The 21,983-nt window shown below is 39.5% G+C and overlaps 1 protein-coding gene across 12 annotated transcripts in view; it reads right to left on the bottom strand.

Annotated features, from left to right (window-relative positions):
- The window catches only part of PTK2 (protein tyrosine kinase 2), a 226,218-nt gene that overhangs the window by 10,020 nt on the left and 194,215 nt on the right, over positions 1-21,983 (bottom strand). For 11 of the 12 annotated variants that reach the window (XM_069780127.1, XM_069780125.1, XM_069780126.1 and 8 more), the window contains 5 exons: positions 21,366-21,477; positions 18,429-18,515; positions 17,073-17,210; positions 15,365-15,496; positions 6,100-6,162 (listed from right to left, as the gene is read on the bottom strand). In XM_069780127.1, coding sequence (XP_069636228.1) covers positions 6,100-6,162; positions 15,365-15,496; positions 17,073-17,210; positions 18,429-18,515; positions 21,366-21,477 — 532 coding nt within the window. Of the gene's footprint in view, positions 1-6,099; positions 6,163-15,239; positions 15,497-17,072; positions 17,211-18,428; positions 18,516-21,365; positions 21,478-21,983 lie in introns of all 12 variants that reach the window. The other variant, XR_011324147.1, reaches the window with a different exon arrangement.

Consider the following 21,983-nt stretch of genomic DNA (forward strand, 5'->3'; position numbering starts at 1 on the left):
CTAATGCGCGCAGCATGAGGAATGAACAAGGAGCTAGAAGCTTTGGCCCAGTCCCAGAGCTGCAACATCACTGGCATAAGTGCAACCTGGTGGGATGAGTCCTGTGGCTGGTGTGCCATGATGGATGGTTATAGGCTCTTCAGGAGGGATAGGCAGGGCAGGCAAGGCCGGGGGCCAGATGCCGCTGTATGCAAGTGAGGGGCTGCATTGTATGGTGCTTACAGTTGGCGATGACAGGGTTGACAGCCTCTGGGTAAGGATGAAGGGGAAAGCAAATAAAGCAGATGTTGTTGTGGAAGTCTACTCAGGCAGGTGTGAGACCTCCCAGCCAGCCAGGACGATGACACCAATGAATTATTCTACAAGGGATATTTCTAGATCAGCTGCCCTTGTCCTTATGGGTGATTTTAACTTCCCAGACGTCAGCTGGGAATATCATACAGTGGACACAAAGAGGTCCATGAAATTTCTGCAGCACATTACTTCTTGGTGCAGGTACTAAGGGAGCCAACTAGGAAAGGTGCCCTCCTAGATTTGTTGTTTGTGAACAGAGAGGGACTCGTGGGTGAAATAGTGATTGGTGGCTGTCTTGGTCACAGTGACCACAAGTAGTTGAGTTTCAAGTCGTTGGAGATAGAAGCAAAACTTCAACCCTGGATATGGAGGGAGCAGACTTCGGGCTGCTGAAGAAGCCAGTTAGTAAGGTCCCCTGGGAATCTGCTTTTGAAGGTACTGGGGTCCATGAATGTTAGTCACTTTTTAAAAGCCATCTTTTAAGAGCACAGGAGCGGGCAATTCCAGTGTGTCAAAAGCCAAGCAAGCAGGGCAGAAGGCTGGCTTGGCTGAGCAGGGATCTTCTGCTAGAACTTACATGGAAAAGGAAAGCGTATGGATATTGGAAGCACAAACAGGCAACACAGGAGGACTACAGAGATGCTGTTTGCTACTGCAGGGAGAAAATTTGTGCAGCCAAAGCTTGATTAGAGCTCAAGCTGGCCAGCACTCTGAAGGAAAACAAAAAGGGCTTTTTTAAATACATTAACAGCAAAAGGAGAATCAGAGATAATACCGGTCTGTTGCTTGATGAGGTTGGTCACCTCAAAATAGGGACACAGACAAAGCGGAGATGTTTAATGCCTTCTTCACCTCTGTCTTCAACACTGATGATGGCCCTGGGACCCCCAGAGCCCTGTGTTGGAAGACCATGACTGGCGGGGGCGGGGGGGGATGATAAACTCCCAGCTGACTCTGAACTGTTCAAGACTTGCTGCTCCAGCTGGATGCACGTAAGTTTATGGGGCCCAATGGGATTCATCTCAGGGTACTGAAAGAGCTGGCTGATGTTACTGCAGGACCTCTCTCCATTATTTTTCAATGGTCTTGGGAGTCTGGAGAGGTGCCAGTGTACTGGAAGCTGGCAAATGTACCAATTTTCAAGAAGAATAAGACGACCCTGGTAATTACAGGCCTGTCAGTCTCACTTCACTGCCTGGTAAAACTATGGAAAAGGTTATTCTGGGAGTTATTGAAAAACACTTGAGAGACAATGCAGCCACTGGTCATAGCCAGCACACGTTCAAGAGGGGAGAGTCCTGCTTAACCAACTTAATTTCCTTTTATGACAAAGTCACCCATCTAGTTGACCAAGGGAAGCCAGTAGATGTGGTTGGTTTGGGGTTTTAGCAAAGCTTTTGATAGTGTCTCTCACAGTATCCTTCTGGACAAAATGTCCAGCACACAGACAAGTCCATAATTCATTGGGTGAGCAATTGGCCAATGGATCAGGCTCAAAGAGTTTTACTAAATGGGGTTACATCAGACTGGCAGCCAGCGACCCCGTAGGGATCCACAGGGCTCAATATTAGGGCCAGTGCTCTTTAATGTTTTTATAAATGATCCAGACACAGGAATCAAATGTACATTAAGTAAGTTTGCCAAATGTACATTAAGTAAGTTTGCCAATGATCCTAAACTAGGAGGAGCTGTGGACTCCCTCAAGGGTAGAGAGGCCTTACAGAGAGATCTGGATGGACTAGGGAGCTGGGCAATCACCAACCGTATGAAATTTAACAAGAGCAAGTGCTGGATTCTCCACCTAGGACAGGGTAATCCTGCTTACACATACAAATGGAAGGACAAGAGGCTGGAGAGCAGCCCTGCAGAAAGAGATCTGAGGGTTTGGATTGATGGCACGTTGAATGTGAGTCAACAGTGTGCCCTGGCAGCCAAAAGGGCCAACTGTGTCCTGGGGTGCATCAAGCACAGAATAGCCTGCCAGTCCAGGGAGGTGACTGTCCCACTCTACACGGCACTGGTGTGGCCCCACCTCCAGTACTGTGCGCAGTTCTGGGCGCCTCAATGTAAGAAGGACATCAGACTATTAGAGTGTGTCCAGAGGAGGGTGACCAAGAAGGTGAAAGGCCTCGAGGGCAAGACTTAGGAGGAGTGGCTGAGGTCACTGGGTTTGTTCAGCTTGGAGAAGGCGGAGGGGTGACCTCACTGCAGACTACGACTTCCTCAAGGGGAGCAGCGGAAGGGGACGTGCTGATCTCCTCTCTCTAGTGACCAACGATAAAACACGAGGAAATGGAATGAAGCTGCGTCAGGGGATGTTCAGATTGGAAATTAAGAAAAGTTCTTCACTGAGAGGGTGGTTGGTCACTGAACATGCTCCCCAGGAAGTGGTCACAGCACCGAGCCTGTCAGAGTTCAAGGAGCATCTGGATGACGCTCTTAGTCATATGGTTTAGTGTTAGGTAGTCCTGTGAGGAGCGTGGAATTGGACTCAATGATCTTATAGGTCCCTTCCAACTTGAGATATTCTATGATTCTATGGAAGATGAAAATCTGTTTGGTCACAACCAAATTAATACTTTACACAAAACTTGCAGTTGTCGTGTCATAAAAAACATTACAATCCCAACAGTGTCACATTTTATGCAAACGTATCTGTTCAAAGGAGTTTCCATTGCAAAGTAAAACACTGAAGGCAGTTAGAATTTAATAGGTCTAGTACTGAAACATCTCTAAGAGGCATTTATTTATAAAATAAAGACTATTTTCTATAAAGTCAGAATACTTCTTTGCATCAGACCTAAGGAGGCTGCTTTTTCAACACTCTAAAGATGACATTCAGACTGCTTAGGATTCACTTTTAATGCACGAAAACACAGTATTTGCTTCAATTCACCTTCAGCTCTGGATAATGTTATCATAACCACCACCTACGAATGTTAATTCATTTCATTTTAAGCAATTGTTTTTGAATGTCTTGCATTCTGCATTTTCAGAAACACACCCCGGTAACAGGGACAATAGCAGTACACTTACTATTCCTTAGCTTCTACCTCCACCGCCACCTCATTTCAGGGCTACATGACTGACGATACCAAGCATCTTGCCCAACAGCATGCAGAAAGTCTGCAGGAGATCCTTTGAGCTGAACTGAGAAGCTCATGCCTTGACAACTCACTCATTTTTCCATTAACAAACTGGAGGGATACTCACAATTGTAGTTCAACATTTATTCAAAGCTTCAGCCTAGCATTTTTAGAAATTCACGTTATGGTTTTAAAATGACAGGCAGACCTGGTAACGGCTGCTATGTCTAAGGTTGCCTAGCACTTCAGGCTTGCTTTCAGCTGCTCAAAACTTTGCCAAATTTTAACTGCATGAACTGAAAATTCCCACACTAACTCTCTACTTCAAGCTAATTTATATCCGTTTTCTATGGAAAACTGGCAAGAAGCGTAACTTTCAGAAAGTAAGGTTGCATAAAAATGTATTGCATAGGGAGAAATCTGAAGTTCCTTTAAGTTTCGTAGATGATATTCTATCAACTTAATGCTTTAGAGCAGAAACGTGATGGCTAGGAATAAAGAAACACCCTGCCTACTCCAAGTCTGTAACTACAGACTTGAAAACAAATCTAATTTCACTTTCAGGAACCAGGAGAAGAAACCAAAGATCCAAAGTCCTGAAACTCTTCTGCTGTCACCATGAAACTCTGAAACATACTGACTGATCATCTCACACCACTGTGATACATCTGCCATCTATAGTTAGAAAAAACATCTGCTTTCTGCCAGCACCATCAGTCATGTCATTAACTTTGACTTGTGTTGTTGACCTAAATATTTCAAATCTGATAACCCTGGGGGAAAAGAAAAGGGGAAGAGAGGAAGGAGAGTAAAATTCCACTAAAACAATTCTTGCGTTTTTACTTCCTGAAAATTGCATTTTAAAAATGTACGTCAAAAGAATGTGCACAAAGTTATACAGCCACCTGCTCATCAGTTAGGAACTACTAAAATGTGTGTGGTAACTGTTTGTACCATCCTATTGAAGAACAGGATCATGTATTACTTCTCCTCCCTCCCAGCGTCCCCAAACAGTGCAGATGGTCAGAGCTGCTGTGCTTTCTGCTCTACAGCTTTCCAAGTGCCACAACACCTAATCAAATAAAAAGTCACTTTGTGGGGAAGACGTAAATGACTGCAGTGAACTGGATTCTGTCCTCACCACTGTCACAGAAATCTCTGTGTAATGCTGGGCAACTACTTAATCCTAGTTCTCCTAGAAATGACCACTGCCTATTTCTCATCCTCTCAACGAGAGATTGGTATCGACTCACAGAAGCATTAGACATTTCCCGCTGCAAATGAAGTCAGTCAGAGTTATGTTCTGAGTGTATTAAGAACTATAAAAATGCAAAATCAAATTCTGGAACTAGAAATGTAGTTATCACAAATTAGAGTCTCTTTTAAAACTCATTTTGTCAATGATCACTAAGTGTTTTCTTCACAGTCTTTCAAATGGGGTGTGAAATTGTACTACCTTGTCTAGGAAGACAGGACTTCCCCTACAAGCAGTTTGGGATCTGGGTGTTGTATTTTTTATTCTAACCCCAGGCAGTCATGCTGAAATCAAGCAGCAGTCAGAGAAACTAGCTGGCTGCAAGAAGCTGTACTTCAAACCCATTGCCACTGATAGCTACCTGAATCAAACCTCTGACATCACTTCAAAATCTCCTGGTTATCTCAACCCATCTTCATGAGTAGCACAAAACGCAGCAATACTTTACTTCTCTTATATAAAGATGCAACAATAGCGAAGACCTATCAATAACTAACAGTCGTCTTCAATTTCATGGAAAAAAATTTAGTGGCTTCCAGACAGGAATATCTCTAGAGACCATGCTGCGGTGTGTCATTCATACACTCATTCATGACTGTACTTTGGCTGCAAATGCAGGAAGAGTCCCTAAATTCTTAGGCAGTGAAGAAATACTGAAACCAAACTAGGTGTTTATAATCGCATCCCAGAAGAACTAGGAAAGTGAATTTAAAATATTAACTTTAAACACTTTAAAGGGGATCCCTGGGGACAAACAGCAGATGAAGCGTCAGGTTTCTATCATTAATAGTCCCTAGCCTAATGCTGCCCCCGCCTTCGGATCAGTATGATTCAGAGATTCTGACGGCAATTAAACAATTGGAGCAATGTTTTTAGTTAAATAGACAGGAGTTAAGCCAGTAAGAAAGAATACCACAGCTGCAGCTGTTGTCTGGCAATAAATGAATGGTTATGGGGTTTATTTTTTTTTTGTTTCATAGCGGATCATTTACCTCAATCAGATTTCTGGGTAATACAACAGTAACATTTACATTCCTTTTAAGAAAACCCTTCAGATATTTAAACAACTGCAAAAAGTTATTTTAATCCTGCTTCCTGTTGACCGAACTTTCAGAAAAGTATCCACATTCTTAAATAAAAGTCCCAATTATACAGCACATGAACATTTAAAAATTATTGCAACATATTTGTGTAAACTTTTTAGTATTTGTTTCAACAGCAGCTTCAAGGGGAAAAGAAAACCAACAAACTCCAAATCCCCCAAACTGCTGCATGAACAAGTTTGCCACGGCTGCTGTTCCCACAGAAGCTGAGCCTCTTGGAAAGTTGTAGAACCATGTAATAATAGTGGAAACATTTAGCAAAAACGTTAAATCCTCTACCATAATCAAGACAGTGAACAGCATGTTCTACCAGGAAACTGGAGAAAGAGTTGGGAGATGAAAAGATCCCACACATACTTACTGGGCCCTGGAGACCTCCATCCTCTCGGTCGATGCTGCTTCTGGAAAGCCGCACATCGGGTTTCTGAAACAAAAGTTAGAAATTTCATCCTGTACTCTGCTTACCGATTCACACGACCTAGGCTTAAAATCATTTTAAAGACAGGAAAATACTGTTAAAAATTTACACTGACAAATACAGATGTCATTTCATTCCAGTCTATACACCCCCACTGCTGCAACTACGCGCTTCTGCAACTGCAGCTACTGAAACTCCTGGCAGCCTTCTCAACTGCTTCTTAACCACCCATTCTCAGCGCATGTGTAAAAATGCATGTTATAAATATTGATAGTACCATTTCCCTAACACAACATTGGAAAACCTGCATTTTAATTTTCTCAAAGGCAGAAAAAATTTGGGTTTTTTTTTAAAAATTGTTTGCTTCCCAACAGCAAAATTTCAACCACGGGATGAGAAACGCTGCACATTAATTCCCACTTCCTGCCTGAGGACAGCTTATATGTACTTGGCTCCCTCGCCAAGCCTGCAAATGGGGCCAATTACTGGAGCTCTTTAAACACTGCGTTTGGATACAGAAAGCTAATAAAGACATCCAGATGCACTATTCTCCTGATACAAGCAACAAACAAATTTCTATTTTATATGTTTTAAGTGAGATACAGGAACCCGGCACTCAGTTGTTTTAAAAAGTAAAAATAAGACCACACCCATTATTTTCACATAGCAACCGGTCATTTTTCTCATCTCCCCAGTAAATCCAGGTATGTTGTATTTGTTCTTCGAGGACAACATTATTACTTGGAAAGACAAAGGAAGAGTGGATGTGAAACAAAGGTTAACACTGATCTGAAAAAACAGGTTCAGCAAAAAGAGTGCTTTTCTAGTGCACCAATTCCAGTACATAAAAACAAAGAGGATTTCTCTGACTCTTAATTCACTCTCCTAGAAGACTGCATGAGGAGTTAATGAAAATGGATAAAACGCATATCTACATCAGTGTAAATACAACTTCCTTTTCATATCTGTATGTATATATACATAAAATGGACACATGCAGCATGAGAACGAACATTTTTTATTTAGAGAAATGTAGGCATGTGAATACTGACTGTAACTAAACTGACCCCATGTTTTTTCAGAGTCAGTTTTGGGGGGCAAATATACCTGTTTCTTGTTTAAAGCTACTCCAAATACCTTTCCTTCTTCTAAAAGCACTGAAGAATAATTCCAACTCACATATCCTGTTAAACGACCCTAAAAAGCCAGCAGGGCAGACGGAACTTGCAAAGATACACTGATACTGATCTTCTATCATTAAAAATACTCCAGTTGTGCTGGTAGTCTGTCAGAAGGGCTTATACTTTGGATTTTCATTCAGTCTGCCGCAGACTGAGTGAGGCACAGCCAGAGACAGTTACTGCCTGAAAGAACTTGCAGATTAAAAATACACAAATCATACTAGACAGGGAAATATTTAACCCCATCGTAAGCATGAAGAACTGAAGCAGACACAAGCAAGCAATTTTGCAATGTTTCTCCAAGAATTTGTGACAAATTTTATGATGAAACCTACCATTGACGAATCTCCAGTTTACTTCCTTTAATATGATGAAGGAATTTTTTCTGATTAAAGTCTCATTAGATACGGGTATGTTAGATACTTCATTAGAACTAAAGTAAGTCATTATTCTCATTATATTTTTAAGCTAAAGCAAATAGCTATCCTTGTTTATCTAAGCATATGACTAACTACATTTCTATTACACTAATGTTCACACTTTGCCTTCATTTCATGTTTGTTTCTAGCCAGGGAAGTACCCAAAGACTTTGGAAATAGTCAGACTATTTTATCACACGGGTCTTTAATGCTCTTTGCACTTTTAACAACTTATTACTCCAGAAAGGCACCCTAAATTAGATTCCAAAAATAAAGAAATATTGAGCATTTTAAAGGATTCAGAAGCACAAAAATACACACTAGTCCAATAACAGATTTTTTTCTAGTATTACAAGAAAAAAGTTAAATTAACAGACATAATATCCATCTCCTCCCCTCCTTGTCTTGCTAACAAGGTCCTCCCTTTCAGCATCTAAACTCTCTAAATGCCCAGTTCTACAACCTCTCATCACAGCAACAATTCAATTACCCATGCCACCACCAGCAGCAAATGTGCACCATACGAGTGGACTTCAGGACATCACGTACATGAACAGTATACAACGACCTAGCTACAGTCTAAGAATCGTTTCACAGAAAGGTTGTAAATACACATAAAATATTACTAAAATGCACATTATTAACTTGACAAGCACTTGCTTCACCCATTGCCAACAGAAATACCGAGTCCTGTTGACTAGCCCATGCAAGCAAAGCCACAGAAGGCCGTGGTGTTGCCCAAGCATCTCCAAGAACATGATCTGAAAACGAAGATACCATATGCCAATGGGTAACGGCAAACCAGAGGGTCCACGAGCAGCCTGTAGAGCTACACAACCCACCTGCATCTCTGTGATCTGCATGTTTACATCTTAGCAGTAAGGACTGAAAATATTTAGTGGTACATAAATGCAAGCCCTTTCAGCTTCTCCAAACATTTTCCTCCTTCTGCCACATCAAAACTCGGACAGTTAGGAACACAAGGAACAACAGAGAAATAGCAACAGAGAAATATTCAACACACTTTTGTGTCCAATGACTAAGAAGAGGCCCAGTTATATTTCTAGTGACTTGACTGTGTTCTAATAAATTCTAACTCCCATTTTAGTAAATGATATTCTGATTTATTCATTTGTGTACCTGTGGAAATTTCAAAAGACAAACTATTTTACAGTAAAGGTGATATCTAAGATCAAACTCCCATTGTATTTTTAAATATTATTTAGCAGCAATTCTTATGCTTCTACAGTGGCAAGAGCTCTAATTTTAGCCACTCATGCTGGCATTACGTAGCAATGCATTCCTGAATTTTTAAAACTGAGATCCTTCAGCTGTGTTTAATGCAACATTCTCTAGGTCAAAAATAAGCCTCACAACGAAACTGACTTGTTCTGTACTTTACACACCATCTTACAGCCCCAAAGCACACCCATCTATCTTTCCAGTCCTTTCTATGGCCCTATACCTCCACCACAGCCCTCTTGAAAACTGCAGAGACTCCTCGAATGATTCTCCCGTGCTGATACTGGGCATACCATTAGATATACAGAGCTTCTTGGCTGGACAAGAAACGATCCTTTCTGAGAGGCAGCTGAAGGGGCTGGAAACTGAGTGGTGGGTGCCAAGGCGCTCAGCGTGTGTGTGTTTATAGAGAACGTTTCTGGCACTTGTTGGAGCACAACTGTATTGAGGGTGTATATACAACAGGGAGAGGAGTTGGAGGGGGGAAAACCCTCAAGACATCCACTTGGTTGTGAAGCTCCCAAGTTGAACATAGCTAGTAAGATGTGTATCTACAAAGGCCCTGCTTAATGCTTTTGTGCAGCATAAGACTGTTTCAGAAAATGAAGACTTTGGGAAATTGGAGACTCAGGATTTCAGCTTTACCTGAAAAAGTTGTCACTTGTGAGTAGATTTTTTTTTAAGCCTTGAAGCTAAACAGTGACCGACTGTGATGACAAATCATCTTCAAATGTGTTTCATACTCATAGTATGATGGGACTTCTCAAGCGCACAAACTGTAGAGCTCTGAATTTTTTTTTGTGAAAGCACCAACCGTACTAAACTAAAATGCAAGTTTAAGCAAAGTCTTTTCCACTTACTGTTATAGTCATTACAGATATGTATTTCAGGGAGGAACTGTATTTTATCAAATGTTTATCTTGCAGAAAATCAAGACCCTTGGAAAGTAAATGGGTTTTTTTCAAATAAATAGTCTACTATCTGAAATCTTTGGAAACATCATGAGGACTTTTCAGACAGGATGCATATGTTGACAAACTGGAACATAATCTACTTTATTTCCAGTATTTCTGGTCACTCACTAATAAAAGAACATGTAAGTCTTGGCATTCTCAGTACATACCAAGTAGTAATGTCTTGGTGGGATTTTCTCAGGCTAAAAATTAAAATCTTATTTTAGCAACAGTTCACATCAATTATATTTGAATTGCAGTTCTCAGTGTCAAAATAGGACAAAACCACAACTATGTGGGAATTTCAGAAAAAAACCAAAACCAAACACGATAAGGAAACTATGTGAGTTATTTCTCCTCAACCTATCACAGGAAAGGACTATAAATTTCTTAGCACAACACTGCTCTGTCTTCTGAGGAGTTACTAAAAGGCATGCACATAGATATCTTTATTTTATATCATAAAAAACAATGCCACATACCATCAATACAGCCACAAAAGAAAGGTTTAAACTGGAAACTAAATATAAATGAGGAAGCAGGTAATTAAACAGGCCCAAAGAAAAGCATTCTGCAAAACGTTCAGAGATAGTTAGCAACAGTGCCAAAAGTTACAGCATTAAAATCACTGATAGTTAGCAACAGTGCCAAAAGTTACAGCATTAAAATCACTAACTTCACTACACTGCTGAACTTAAAAGTTAACCTTGAAAAGACACAGAATGACACAGTTGCTTTCCCACAACTCCTGCGAAGCAAACTAACTAGCTACCAGTTCAGCAGGCTCTCTCATGGCATCATCACCATCACTGGTTCCCTATCTGTGGTTACAGGTGATTCTCCTTTTGGGTTAAACTGCGTATTAAAGTACAGAAGGTATAATCTCTCCTAGAAGCAATGAAAAAAAATTTAAATATCAGGATAGTTTTGGGCAGTTCTAAACTTCTGTCAAAACCCACAAATAAAAGCATCCTCAGGGGCCTTTAAAAATTATTTTAACTCAATGAATTAACTGATTTGCTTTTAAATGAATTCTACACACGAGAAGTCATGGCTGGAAGATTAAACATACACATACTGTGGCCCTAATGGAGTAATTTGCTCCTTATAAGCTGATTCTCTGTGTGCACAAATACTGTAAAGGAAAGCCAGCACGTTGGACATAAGTGCAAGTATCGCAGCACGCATGCCAGACTGCAGGGTAATAGGCCAAATCTTTTAGTTACAGTGAGCTGCAAGTGCCAGCAGCAGAGAGGCCATTCGCAATTGTGGAGCGCTGCTTTTGAGGATGGAGGCTGTTCATTCAGCTTCTATATGCTATGCACTATGTACAAGTAAAATCTTGATTAACCTTCATCAATTTTTTGGGGGGTGGAAATACCCATATGATCAAAAAACAACACAGGAGAAAGTGCAGAATGAGAACTTCATTAATTTCTTGTGATTCTGCTTGTCTGCTGAGGTCTAAACATCACAGGATATAAATGATCAGGGAAAAACTCAGTCCTCTGGACTGCAGCACCTAAAAAACACTAACAGTAAGATTCCTTACATAGAAGGCCCAACAGATATCCGCCTGTTTGACATAATGTGTTTGTACTGCAGCCATCTCACCCCTCCACCTGCATATGCCCTGGACACCGTCTGTCTTCTATAGTTACCTGTATCAAGCTTAAAGTACAGTAATGCTTTGTCTTCACTTCAGCTTCCTCAAAAATAATTCAGAGATTTCTGTCCTCCTTCCTGGAGACGCTGATATCCAAAGCACTTTTATCAAGAGAGCATGAAAGCCCACAAGTTTAATCGGTGTCCATTAATGCCACCAGACTAGTGTGCAACATCCTCTCTCTGAGTGCGAGGGGGTGTCAGTCCTGGAAAAAAAGTCCCTCAAAACCACACCCTGCCCCCCCCAGTTCTCTTCTCACCTCCCAATGGATATATTTGGTGCAATTTAAAATTAAACACTTCTCTACTCTTCAGTTTTCACACAATAGAATTGTCTTCATTCAGAAGCTTCCCATGAAGACAGATCTGATTGTTTTCTCTTTTTACAGCAGAATTTCTGAATTCTGGATTCTGTTAAGGCTGCAGCTTGCAAACAAAATTCCTACCTCTTTTCAAGTATTGACTAGTCACATGTTCTCAAAGGACCAGTTTCAGGCAAACTGCTTACACAGATAACAACCTCTCCGAAGACTCGTAAATTTTCATTTCAATGCCACTGCAATTTAATTCTTCATCTGGGGCGTCTCTTCTAGCACACACAGCATCAGCGCTGTTTATACTTGTACTAACATGCTTTGAGCTGTATTTTTTCCCTGTAGAAGCAGCGATAAATTTCAAGTCATGACCAAGTTGGTGTTACTCTGGGGAAACAAAAATGGTACTAACAGAAACCCCACCGACGATTTTTCTTCTCCTTGCAGTGTCTTACATTAAACGATTTGCAGTTGCTCCCCTGTGAGTCCAATTCTCAACAGCAGAAGTGAGATATGTTGTAAGAGTCTGAAGAATGTGTAAATAGAGCAGCTTTTGAAAGTAGCCAGTTTAAACTGAGAACACTACACTGTATGGTTACGTAAGTTAAAAATTAAAATCTGGCTCTACCCTCTCTATTGTTCTCTGCGCCCAAAAGGAAAAATATTCTGAAACCTGCCTGTAGCAGGCAAGGGGAGAGCCCGACTTCAGCAAACCATTTTATCAAAATCTAAAGGTTAGTGCAGAAAGGTGTCTCAAAGCAAATGAGACACATGACACCTATTTTGAGAAAGTAAGTTGCTTCTCCTCCCTAAATCACATGGAGTGAAATTAGGCAAGGCCCTTCTCCCAGGAGAAGAAACGTCACTAGTCACTCACTAGAGGACATGGGCCAAGGAGTCTGTGTGTAATATATGGATTATTTCTACACTGGACCCGTGTTTGGACTCTTATGTATGAATTGTGGATATCCTTCAGGAGATCTGGAAGGCCTCCAAGAGTGACTCCCCACAATGACTTTTCTACTGTCTTGATTTCTTCAGGGCTAAACCTAGAAAACCACATTACTTTTTGAAGAAACACCCATCTATAAACTGAAGATTCCGCTGACATACATCCTGCTATGGGTTCAAATACACCCTGTGGTATACCCTGTCCGAAATCAGGTCACAGGCATTCAAGTATAAACCCCAAAGTCTGTATAGTCAAAATGTTCATGTGGTAAGAAAAAAACTTGAAGTCTCTCATGGATTCCAATTCCTCATTTTGGCCATTTAAGTTCATGCTTACTTCCACTCAAACTTTCTCTGGTTTTTGCCTGTTTAACCCTCTAAAGGTTTACATCAACCAAATATAGCTCTGGCAAAGCTGCAGAGCTGTAAGGCTGCTCACAAGTTCATCACCTAGTTCTCCTTTGAGTAGGGGGTGGCAATAGAGATGGTGTCTCCTCACAATAAAAACTAACACATAATGAAAACAGTAATTCTTTTCCAAACATATGCTAAGACTATTACAGATTAAAAGAAAAATCAGCAAGTCCCTCCTCAAGCAGCAATTTGGGGGATGGTAAACACCCTAATGGTCCAGAGGCTGAATTAAAACAGAATAACAAACACTACAAATAATTATCATCTATTCTGCAGAAAAAGCCAGAAAGTTCAGAAAGGTCAGAAACTTTTCTGCAGAAAGTTCCCACACAATCTACCGCCACCTGAAATCACAATGCCTTATTCTCAGTAAGCATATTAATTTCGCAAAAAGTTCTTGACCATCTTGAAAGTTTTAACTGACAATGGGATCAGTTTGACCTCCTGGGCTTGTGAAAGTCACAAGCAACTGGTGCCACTCAAGACTGGAAAAGCTAATGCCTAAATTAGGGAAGAAATTTTCCTTTCCCCTCCCTCTCTTCAGCTTGTAATAAACTGGACAAAGCAATCTGGGTACAGTGGTTTCTTTACAGTCATCCAATGGCAAACCGCAAATTCCCAAATGCACTTACAAGGAAACCAGCCAAAAGCAAACTTCAACATCCTTTAATCAAAAGTAACATCTCAACTCTGGCACAAACTGGATCTTGGCTAGAACATGTACTGAACATGGAGACATCTATCTGTAGCTCTCAAGAGCTAGTAGAGATTTATCCTACCTTGGTTGTCTTCACAGCCATCAGCTGTTCTGAACAGTTCTGAATACCATACATAACTAAAACCCTGAGAGACTAAAGCAATTCAGTTGGCAAGAAATAAGGTCTTGGTAACATTGTCTACGTACAAGATCTGCTCTCCATTCCCGCTCACTGGCTTTCTGTAGATTAAAGCATAAATTCTTATTTTCAAGGAACTTAATGTCCTGGCTTCAAGATCCCTGTAAGACTGTTTCAAGTTCTGTAAGACAGTCACGACCAGCAACTTCGTTGTCTCAAATAATACTAATTCATCTATACAATTAAGATTTTCCTGGAGACCAGCTCTAGACAGTGCAGAGAACTCTTACAGAAACGACAGAGCATTATCATCATCTGCTTTACATAGAGAGCATATTTATTTAAACTTACCTCCTGTAACAAACCTATGCCACCTGCATTTACACAGGCATGTTTTGTAACTGTTTACAATATAAAAGGCTTCCAAACCAAAACATTCCTTGAAACATGCTTAAGACCAAACACGTGACTGATGTTTGTCACAACTCATACCAAACCACTGTCAATTAGCCACCTGTCAAGCAAGGCTCACGCACTCACAGGCTCCCCAGCATGAGCCTGTACAGAGTAATACGCTACTACCATCCTCTGCTGCATCTGTAGCCATCAGTCTCGAGTAGAAGAATTTTAACACAGAACTTGAATTTTGACAACCGGGAAACCAGAGTTGAACTACAAAACATACACCAGTGGCACCGACAACAAGAAAACATGGAACTGCAGAGAAACAGCAACAGAAGATCCCATTACCACTGCATTTCTTCTTGCTCCTCCCAATGATGTTCGCAGCTTCTTCCCCACCTCACAGAGCTCTTTCTTAACTTATTTCTTCCCACTAATGTGTCTCGTTATTCCTCTAGTGCAAGACTGCTTACAACTCTTACTACAATCACGGTTCTTAGATGGCTGATGGTTACGTTACCCCTTTTTTAGGGGTAAAGTATGCAGACATCTATCTCCTTAAGAACAAACAGCAATCTCTGGATTCCCACACATAAATACTCAACTGGATAAAATGAGATTCACTAAAAACCACAGCTGTTCCAGGTATCTGAAATACAGAACTCACTAGCTGAACACTTAATTCAAGAACTGTTCCCAAACCTACATTTTGGTAGTGACTCCTGTGTTGAGTGAATGTTCTCATTTCACAGAAGTGACCAGTCTTAGCAAGCTGCAATAAAAAAAGAAAAACTAGAATGAATTAAGAAGCACTATGAAACAAAGTATTACCAGGAATCGTTCCTCCTTTTCAAGCCAACGCTGGTCTTCTTCCATCTCTTGTTGTTGTCGTATCAATCTCTCCTCCATGAGATGTGTGGGTAGAACCTGGCTCATTCCTCTTATGTCCAAAGTGCCTGAATCCTACAAAACAGAGTAAGTTTATTCAGTCTCACAACAACATAACATTTTTATAAACAGCTGCAAGAATAGATTTTTTTAAAAGCCGAAATGCAAAACAGCAGTCACGCAGAGTTGCTTCAACTCCTTATAAACTGAAGCAGACCATCAGAAGAAACTCTTTCCAACTACAAACATTTTATCTGCCTTGCTCCTAATCACTGGAACCAAAAAGATTTGAAAAATTCTGTTTTGTTTTTCAGCAACATTGTAACTTCATATATTGCACTTCATTTAAGTTGGACAACAAAAACAGATTTATCAATTTCATTTTCTCGGTCTTGAGCAATAATGTAACTAGCCAGTTGTTAAAAGCTGCAAGATACATTTTTACCCGAAATAAGTACGCTTTTCAGTTTTAGCTGACACTTGCAAAGCATGTCACAAAAACATTTTTAATGGAGTTTTTAACAAGTTTTTACGCATGTCTTAAGCTTACAATACTCCATATACCATATCCCAACGCTGTCTGGAAATCATTAGCAAGTAGTGTATAAATTAGTATTTTTCAAAAAGCTGAGGGGAGTTTGGTAACAAACTTCACTGACATTGGTTTTAGACAACCAACTTCCCAAGTTTTTGTGAAAACTTTGGCTGTGACTTATTATTACGAACACGTGCAAAGCATTCCTGTGCTTCCACCAATACTTTATTCAAGCACGACATAGTTAGACTAAGTTGTTTCTAGAGTCGATAATCTACAGGGATGTTGAACTACTTGGGGCTACAACCCTCAACTATATATGGCCAAATCAACCAAGAGTAAGCAGAGGCAAATTGAAGACTTGGACACATATCTGCTCGTCTTTATTTAAGGGGTAAGCCTCAGTTATCACTTAAATGTTTGTGAGAGGCACAGAGAATAGAGCATTGATTAGAGAGGGAATGGATTTAAGACAGAAGCTGCACAAAGTGAATCTTTGTGGGAGGATAAAATGGAATGAAAAAAGTATAAAATACTGGAGGAGAACTGAAAAAAAATGATGGAAGGTTAAAGGGATGATTAACTTGATGTTCCTTGCAGCAGCTCTGTTCAATCATGACAGGCTGAAAAGCACCTAACAGGAATACAACTCAAGAACAGTTTTGCAGACCATTTCATTTTCTGTTCCGGCTAAGTTACAGAGAAGCTTCAGATACTTTAGCTATGCTGGATATCTCCCACAAGAAGTATTTTTAAACTGTAATGATATTAAATATTTTTACATGAATGTTCCCATCTCTATTAACAGCAGTAAGTTTCAGTAAAGCCTTCTTTTAACAAACACAAAATATTTGTTATCACTCAGTTAAGATACAAAGTAGTAATAACTTCATCAAGAATTTGTGTAAGAGCACACTGTATGCCCAACATCACATAGCACGATTTGTTTCAAAAAGAATAGAATTCAGTTATGACTCCTATCCCACTGCAGTAAGGCAATTAAAAAAATACCAAAGAAACAATTTTCCTGCAGTAATCTCCAAATGTACCTAAATAATAAAAAAAAAATCTATTTACTTTACAGAGCTCAACAACAGATGTGTCAGTTCACGATACCTCCATGTTTGGTTGCCACACTGATATTTCCTGAGGCCGATGGTTCCAGGAATCTGCTTGATCCAAGAGAGAAGCCTGCCCAGGATAAATGCTGCCTGCCATGGCTGGTATCCCATGAGAACCAGGGTAGCCAGACACCTTGGGGGTGGGGTGGTAGTGGAGAAAAAAGAAAAAAAAGTTATATTAGTAAGACCTATGCTTCCACATTATTCATAGCTTCCCCTACACACACCAAGGGAGTAAATATGAGAGCGCAGAAATGACTCAATTCAAGCAGTCACTGAGAGGTAGGAGGAGAAGCAACATCAGAAGAAGGAAGCCAAGCCAAAATATGACACAAACCCTCTTTTTTAAGTCTTTGAGGATGCCTATCAGAACAATAACTATTTGAGAATATCTATATATAAATATATAGAAATATTACTGTAACTTTTGACAATAACTATTTGAGGATACCTATCAAACCAGCAGCATTAGAAAGTGTTTTAACCTCTGAAGTTAAGAAGATCTAAGTCCTCTCATGAACAAAAATAAATCCATTGATACATTTGTAAGAGCTACACATGCAGAGCTCATATTCAAGTTACTAGGAGCCTGCAAACATCGCCCTACAGAGCCATATAAAAATATACCCCCTAGTGTATGTTACAAACTTAAGTCTTGAGTGACAGCATGTAATTAGTGTGCTTAGCTGCATGGCCTGAGAACTTCTACACAGGAAAATCAAAAGCAGTTTTAATGAGCCTGAAGTACTCATTAGAATAATGAAAACCTCCCCCTCTCCACGGAGAAAAAAAAGTCTTGACCAAGACTGCTGTATATGGCTGTAGCTTTGAACAAGCCCAAGAATGCTTAAAGTACTTTCATGACAAACTTTTGTTTTACATTTCTTCAGCAGTGTTAGGAAAAAGCAAAACCTGTGACTATACGATGTGGTAGATCTAAAGGCAGCTATCAGCCAATAGAAAATATAAATGTTTCAGAGAAACATCAGGGAACAGAGTATCAATAAGCCTAAGGAAAGTCCACCAGTTAATGCCGTTTTATAAGGCAAGTAATTTCATGGCTTAGGACACACGTTCACATGAACACCACATTCTTTCAATAAATATGAAAATGTCTGATGTGTTTCACTGCAGTTTTAGGAATTTGAGCACCATATCAGATATGAAAATATTTGTCATCCTGAGTAAACCTACCAGGCTAGTTTAGAGTTTGTTCTGATGTAGTAGAACAAAAAACATTTAACAGAACTGAATGAAAATAAACCATGTGACGTGAATCAAACCCACTAGCTGCAACTGAGTTATAAACCCCACATTTGAAAAAATACATGCACAGTGTTAAATGTAATACCTGGTAATGATTTGGCTGTACCATATGCTGTGGACTTGGATAAAACCCTTCACTGGATCTCGGACTGGGGTAACCAGGCCTACTGGGCTGTAAATGTAAAGGAATTTTTAGAGTCTTTAGAAACAGAAAACTAAAACCAGAAAATTACTCCTTGGCGAGACAAACATTTACAGGTAGTGCATCACAAAAGCAAGCTCGAAAAAAACCCTGAAATAAATATTCTAAACTGATTAACATTTTTTTAAACAACTAAAATTAAGTTTTCCTCCATTTTCGCTTGGAAGTGGATGCAGCCGAATTGTTTGCTAGGTATGTCAATGAATAATGCTTGCTCTGTGAATTCTTTGTGTATATTTAATTGCTTGCACTAAATGACCTGCTCTGTGCTGTTTAACTCCAGAGAGGACATCACCTAGGAACATAATTCTTAAATCAAGTTTCCCGGTGCAAATATAGCATTGTTCCTAAGTTCACGATCTGCAGTACATAAAGTTTTGCTATTAATTTGTTGTTTCTGTGACTGTTCCCAAAGTAAATTCCTTCGCCTCAGTCAGAACACAAATCAAACTGGTTTGTTTAGCATAACTATTTCCATGTGTTATTCTGAGGACTAAAGTTAGTTCTGATAATTAACTTCTGTGCAACTAACTGCCTCAACATGGAAGGTGCTTTTCATCATATTCTGAATTCCATGGTCGCTTCATTATCCATGCTTTGTTTTGCAACCCATTCCGAGCCAAGGAAAAACAAGACACAACTAGCTCTGATTAGAAAGGACAGCTCAAGACCAGCTATCAAGAGTCTTTATTTGATTGTCTTTACCCCTTCAGGAAAAGGGCAGTACTTTACACATAAACAAACAAGATGTATAATCACAGGAATACATGAGAAAAGTCATCAGAAATTTGGACAGCACTATTAAAAAAAATGCACGAAAAGGAGCCTGGTTTTCTGCACACATTGAACAGATCATCCTTTTGCCAGAATAGGTATAGAAATTTCACACTACTGAGAGAAGTTATGTTGGAAAATGTTGCTCAGAACAATACACTATCTTCCAAGCAGAAGTATTCTGTTGTTTTGTTTGGTATTAACCTCCAAAGTGTATCTGGGTGGTTTTTTTGTTGTGGGTTTTTTGTTTGGGTTTTTTTTGGTTTTTTTGTTTTTGATGAGGAACAGTGCTGCTGGGTGTTTCAGTAGGAGAAAAATCAACGAAAGAGGGAAAAAAAGCCCCCAGTCCTCATCATTCTGCAATGGGCTCATTCAGTCCTTCTGGCAGTTAAAGGCGACCACCACATTACTTTGAGATTGTAGAATTTTATCACCACTTCATGAAAAATATCATTCTGTACTAGGGTATATTCTGTCTTAGGTTTCTAATGGAAACCACGGTGAGATACAAGTAATTTCGTAGTACAAATTGTGATATCCGTGAATTATTTGAGAATGTGTAGGAGTTTAAGGTTATAAATAAAATGGAAGTTAAGACCTATAAAGACCTGAATTTTTTATAATGAATTATTGGAAGAAAAAAAATCAGTTGACACCATTAGAAAATCAGATAATAACTTAAGAGACAGTTAAAATCTCCTATCTATGAAATTCAACTTGTTCAAATGTCATTAGTATGCACACCCGTATTTTACACAAAAATACTATATAAAAAAACCTAACCAACACATGTATTGCATATACAGTGAGGACGTACTGACTTCCTCAAAAAAGATATGCAGTGGTAGAATTAATTTCAATCTTAACACATCTTTTGTCAAGTGTTTCAGTTTATACATCACACCCAAAGCTCTAATGATGATCATTTCTAATGCAGCGTAGCTCATATATTACATTAGTAAAAGGTACTTATTCTATTTGGATTAGTCCCAAAGCTTCAAGACTAAACAAATTCTTCAAACAAAGTTGTAATAATTAAGTACCACATTGTTCAAATTTATGCAGTTTATCTGCTTCTGTAACGCAGAACATCGTCTGTTTATATACACACCAAATCCTGCTAGTTAATCTCAGATGACTAAACAGGTTGATGGATTGTTTGCTGTTTTTAACCCTGAAATGAAAGCAACAATTCCACTGCCCGTATTTCTTGGTTGCCATAAAACTATCAAAATGCAGAACCAAGCTTGGAAATCTATCAGGCAACAACCTGGGAATGGGGAAACAAAACAAAATAAAAATAAGTTGCCTTCCTATGACTGTTGGGGGACATGTGCAGCAGAAGGTGCCACACAAGTACTATTGAAATTATTATCTGTACCAGGGTTTGTGTTTACAGATACAAGAGTTCATCACAAATTGATCAGGACACAGGTAATAGTCCACAATACAGTGGTGCCTGCACAAAATTAAATTCTTCAAAATACAGGCTCAATCCTTCAAAGTACAAAATAACTCTGATGAGAAGCAGCCAAGTTACTGAGAGAAGAGTGCTCAGCAACTGGTGATGTTAGACTACCACAGCTGCAGAACACATCAGTGACATCCGAACAGGACAGACATGTAATAAAACAAAATTAAGTGTAAGCTAAAACAAATAAGGTCCTTGAAAGCAAACCCCTAATTTTCTGTCCAGAATAAGGAAAATGCAGTTAGTTGATTTCTATCCTCCCACTGATCTGTTATAAATAAACTTCACACTGGTATGAGAACTCACTAGCTAACATTTCATAGGACTGCTACAAGAAAGAAGAAAAAAGAAACAGCAAATCGTTAGTGTGCTATTATAGCATGGATCAGTTCTAGTAATAGGTCAAGTAGAGTCAGGTCATTTCAGGCAAGTATTAGCAGATGATGACAAAATTGGCCAGAATGGCTTTGTTTGAACAAACCCGTCAAAGGAGGCTTTTAAGAAATAAATGGAATAAAAAGGGGTTTTTTTGTTTGGTTTTTTTTTAAACACACATAATTTGCAGTCTTAGCTACCTTGGGAGGAGCTTCATCCGATCCTCCTGAGTCCCAGGACACTGTGACTTGTCGCCTAGATTCCATTCTCATTCGTTCTTCTTGCTGCAGCTTCTCTTCCTCCAGTATCGTACTAAGAAAAAAGTATTATATTTAAGCAAAACTCCAGTTCAGTGTCTCACAAACCTCTCCCCAGAGCTCTCACATTTTTCAGACTTAGGAACATTATTTGACAAAGCAATTGAGCACAGAACCACAAACTTCTTTTACTTATATTGGTTAGATTTCTGAAAACCAGTATCAGGAAGAAATACTTCTGTAGGATTATCAGCATGCTTTTAACAACAGAAGCAGCACTGTGATTTTAGAAAGCTGTGGTTGATCTTGCACAAATTTTTTTTGCTTGTTAACAGTTCTTTTGATGTATAATTACACAGAGAAATCCTCAAAGACTCAAGCACTTACTTGCACGAAAATTTCTTTTTCCCAAGAAAATATTCTGCTGAACTGCTGCAAAGGTTCAAAACCAACTGAAAATGTTCTTTACTGAAACTCAACAGAGCTTCAGATCACTGGGATTTTTTTTTTTTAACAAAGCAGACAAAAAACATTTTACTATGTCTTCAGCTCTGACATTTT

The sequence above is a fragment of the Haliaeetus albicilla genome, chromosome 3 (genome assembly GCF_947461875.1).
Source record: "Haliaeetus albicilla chromosome 3, bHalAlb1.1, whole genome shotgun sequence".
In the NCBI taxonomy this organism is placed as follows: Eukaryota; Metazoa; Chordata; class Aves; order Accipitriformes; family Accipitridae; genus Haliaeetus; species Haliaeetus albicilla.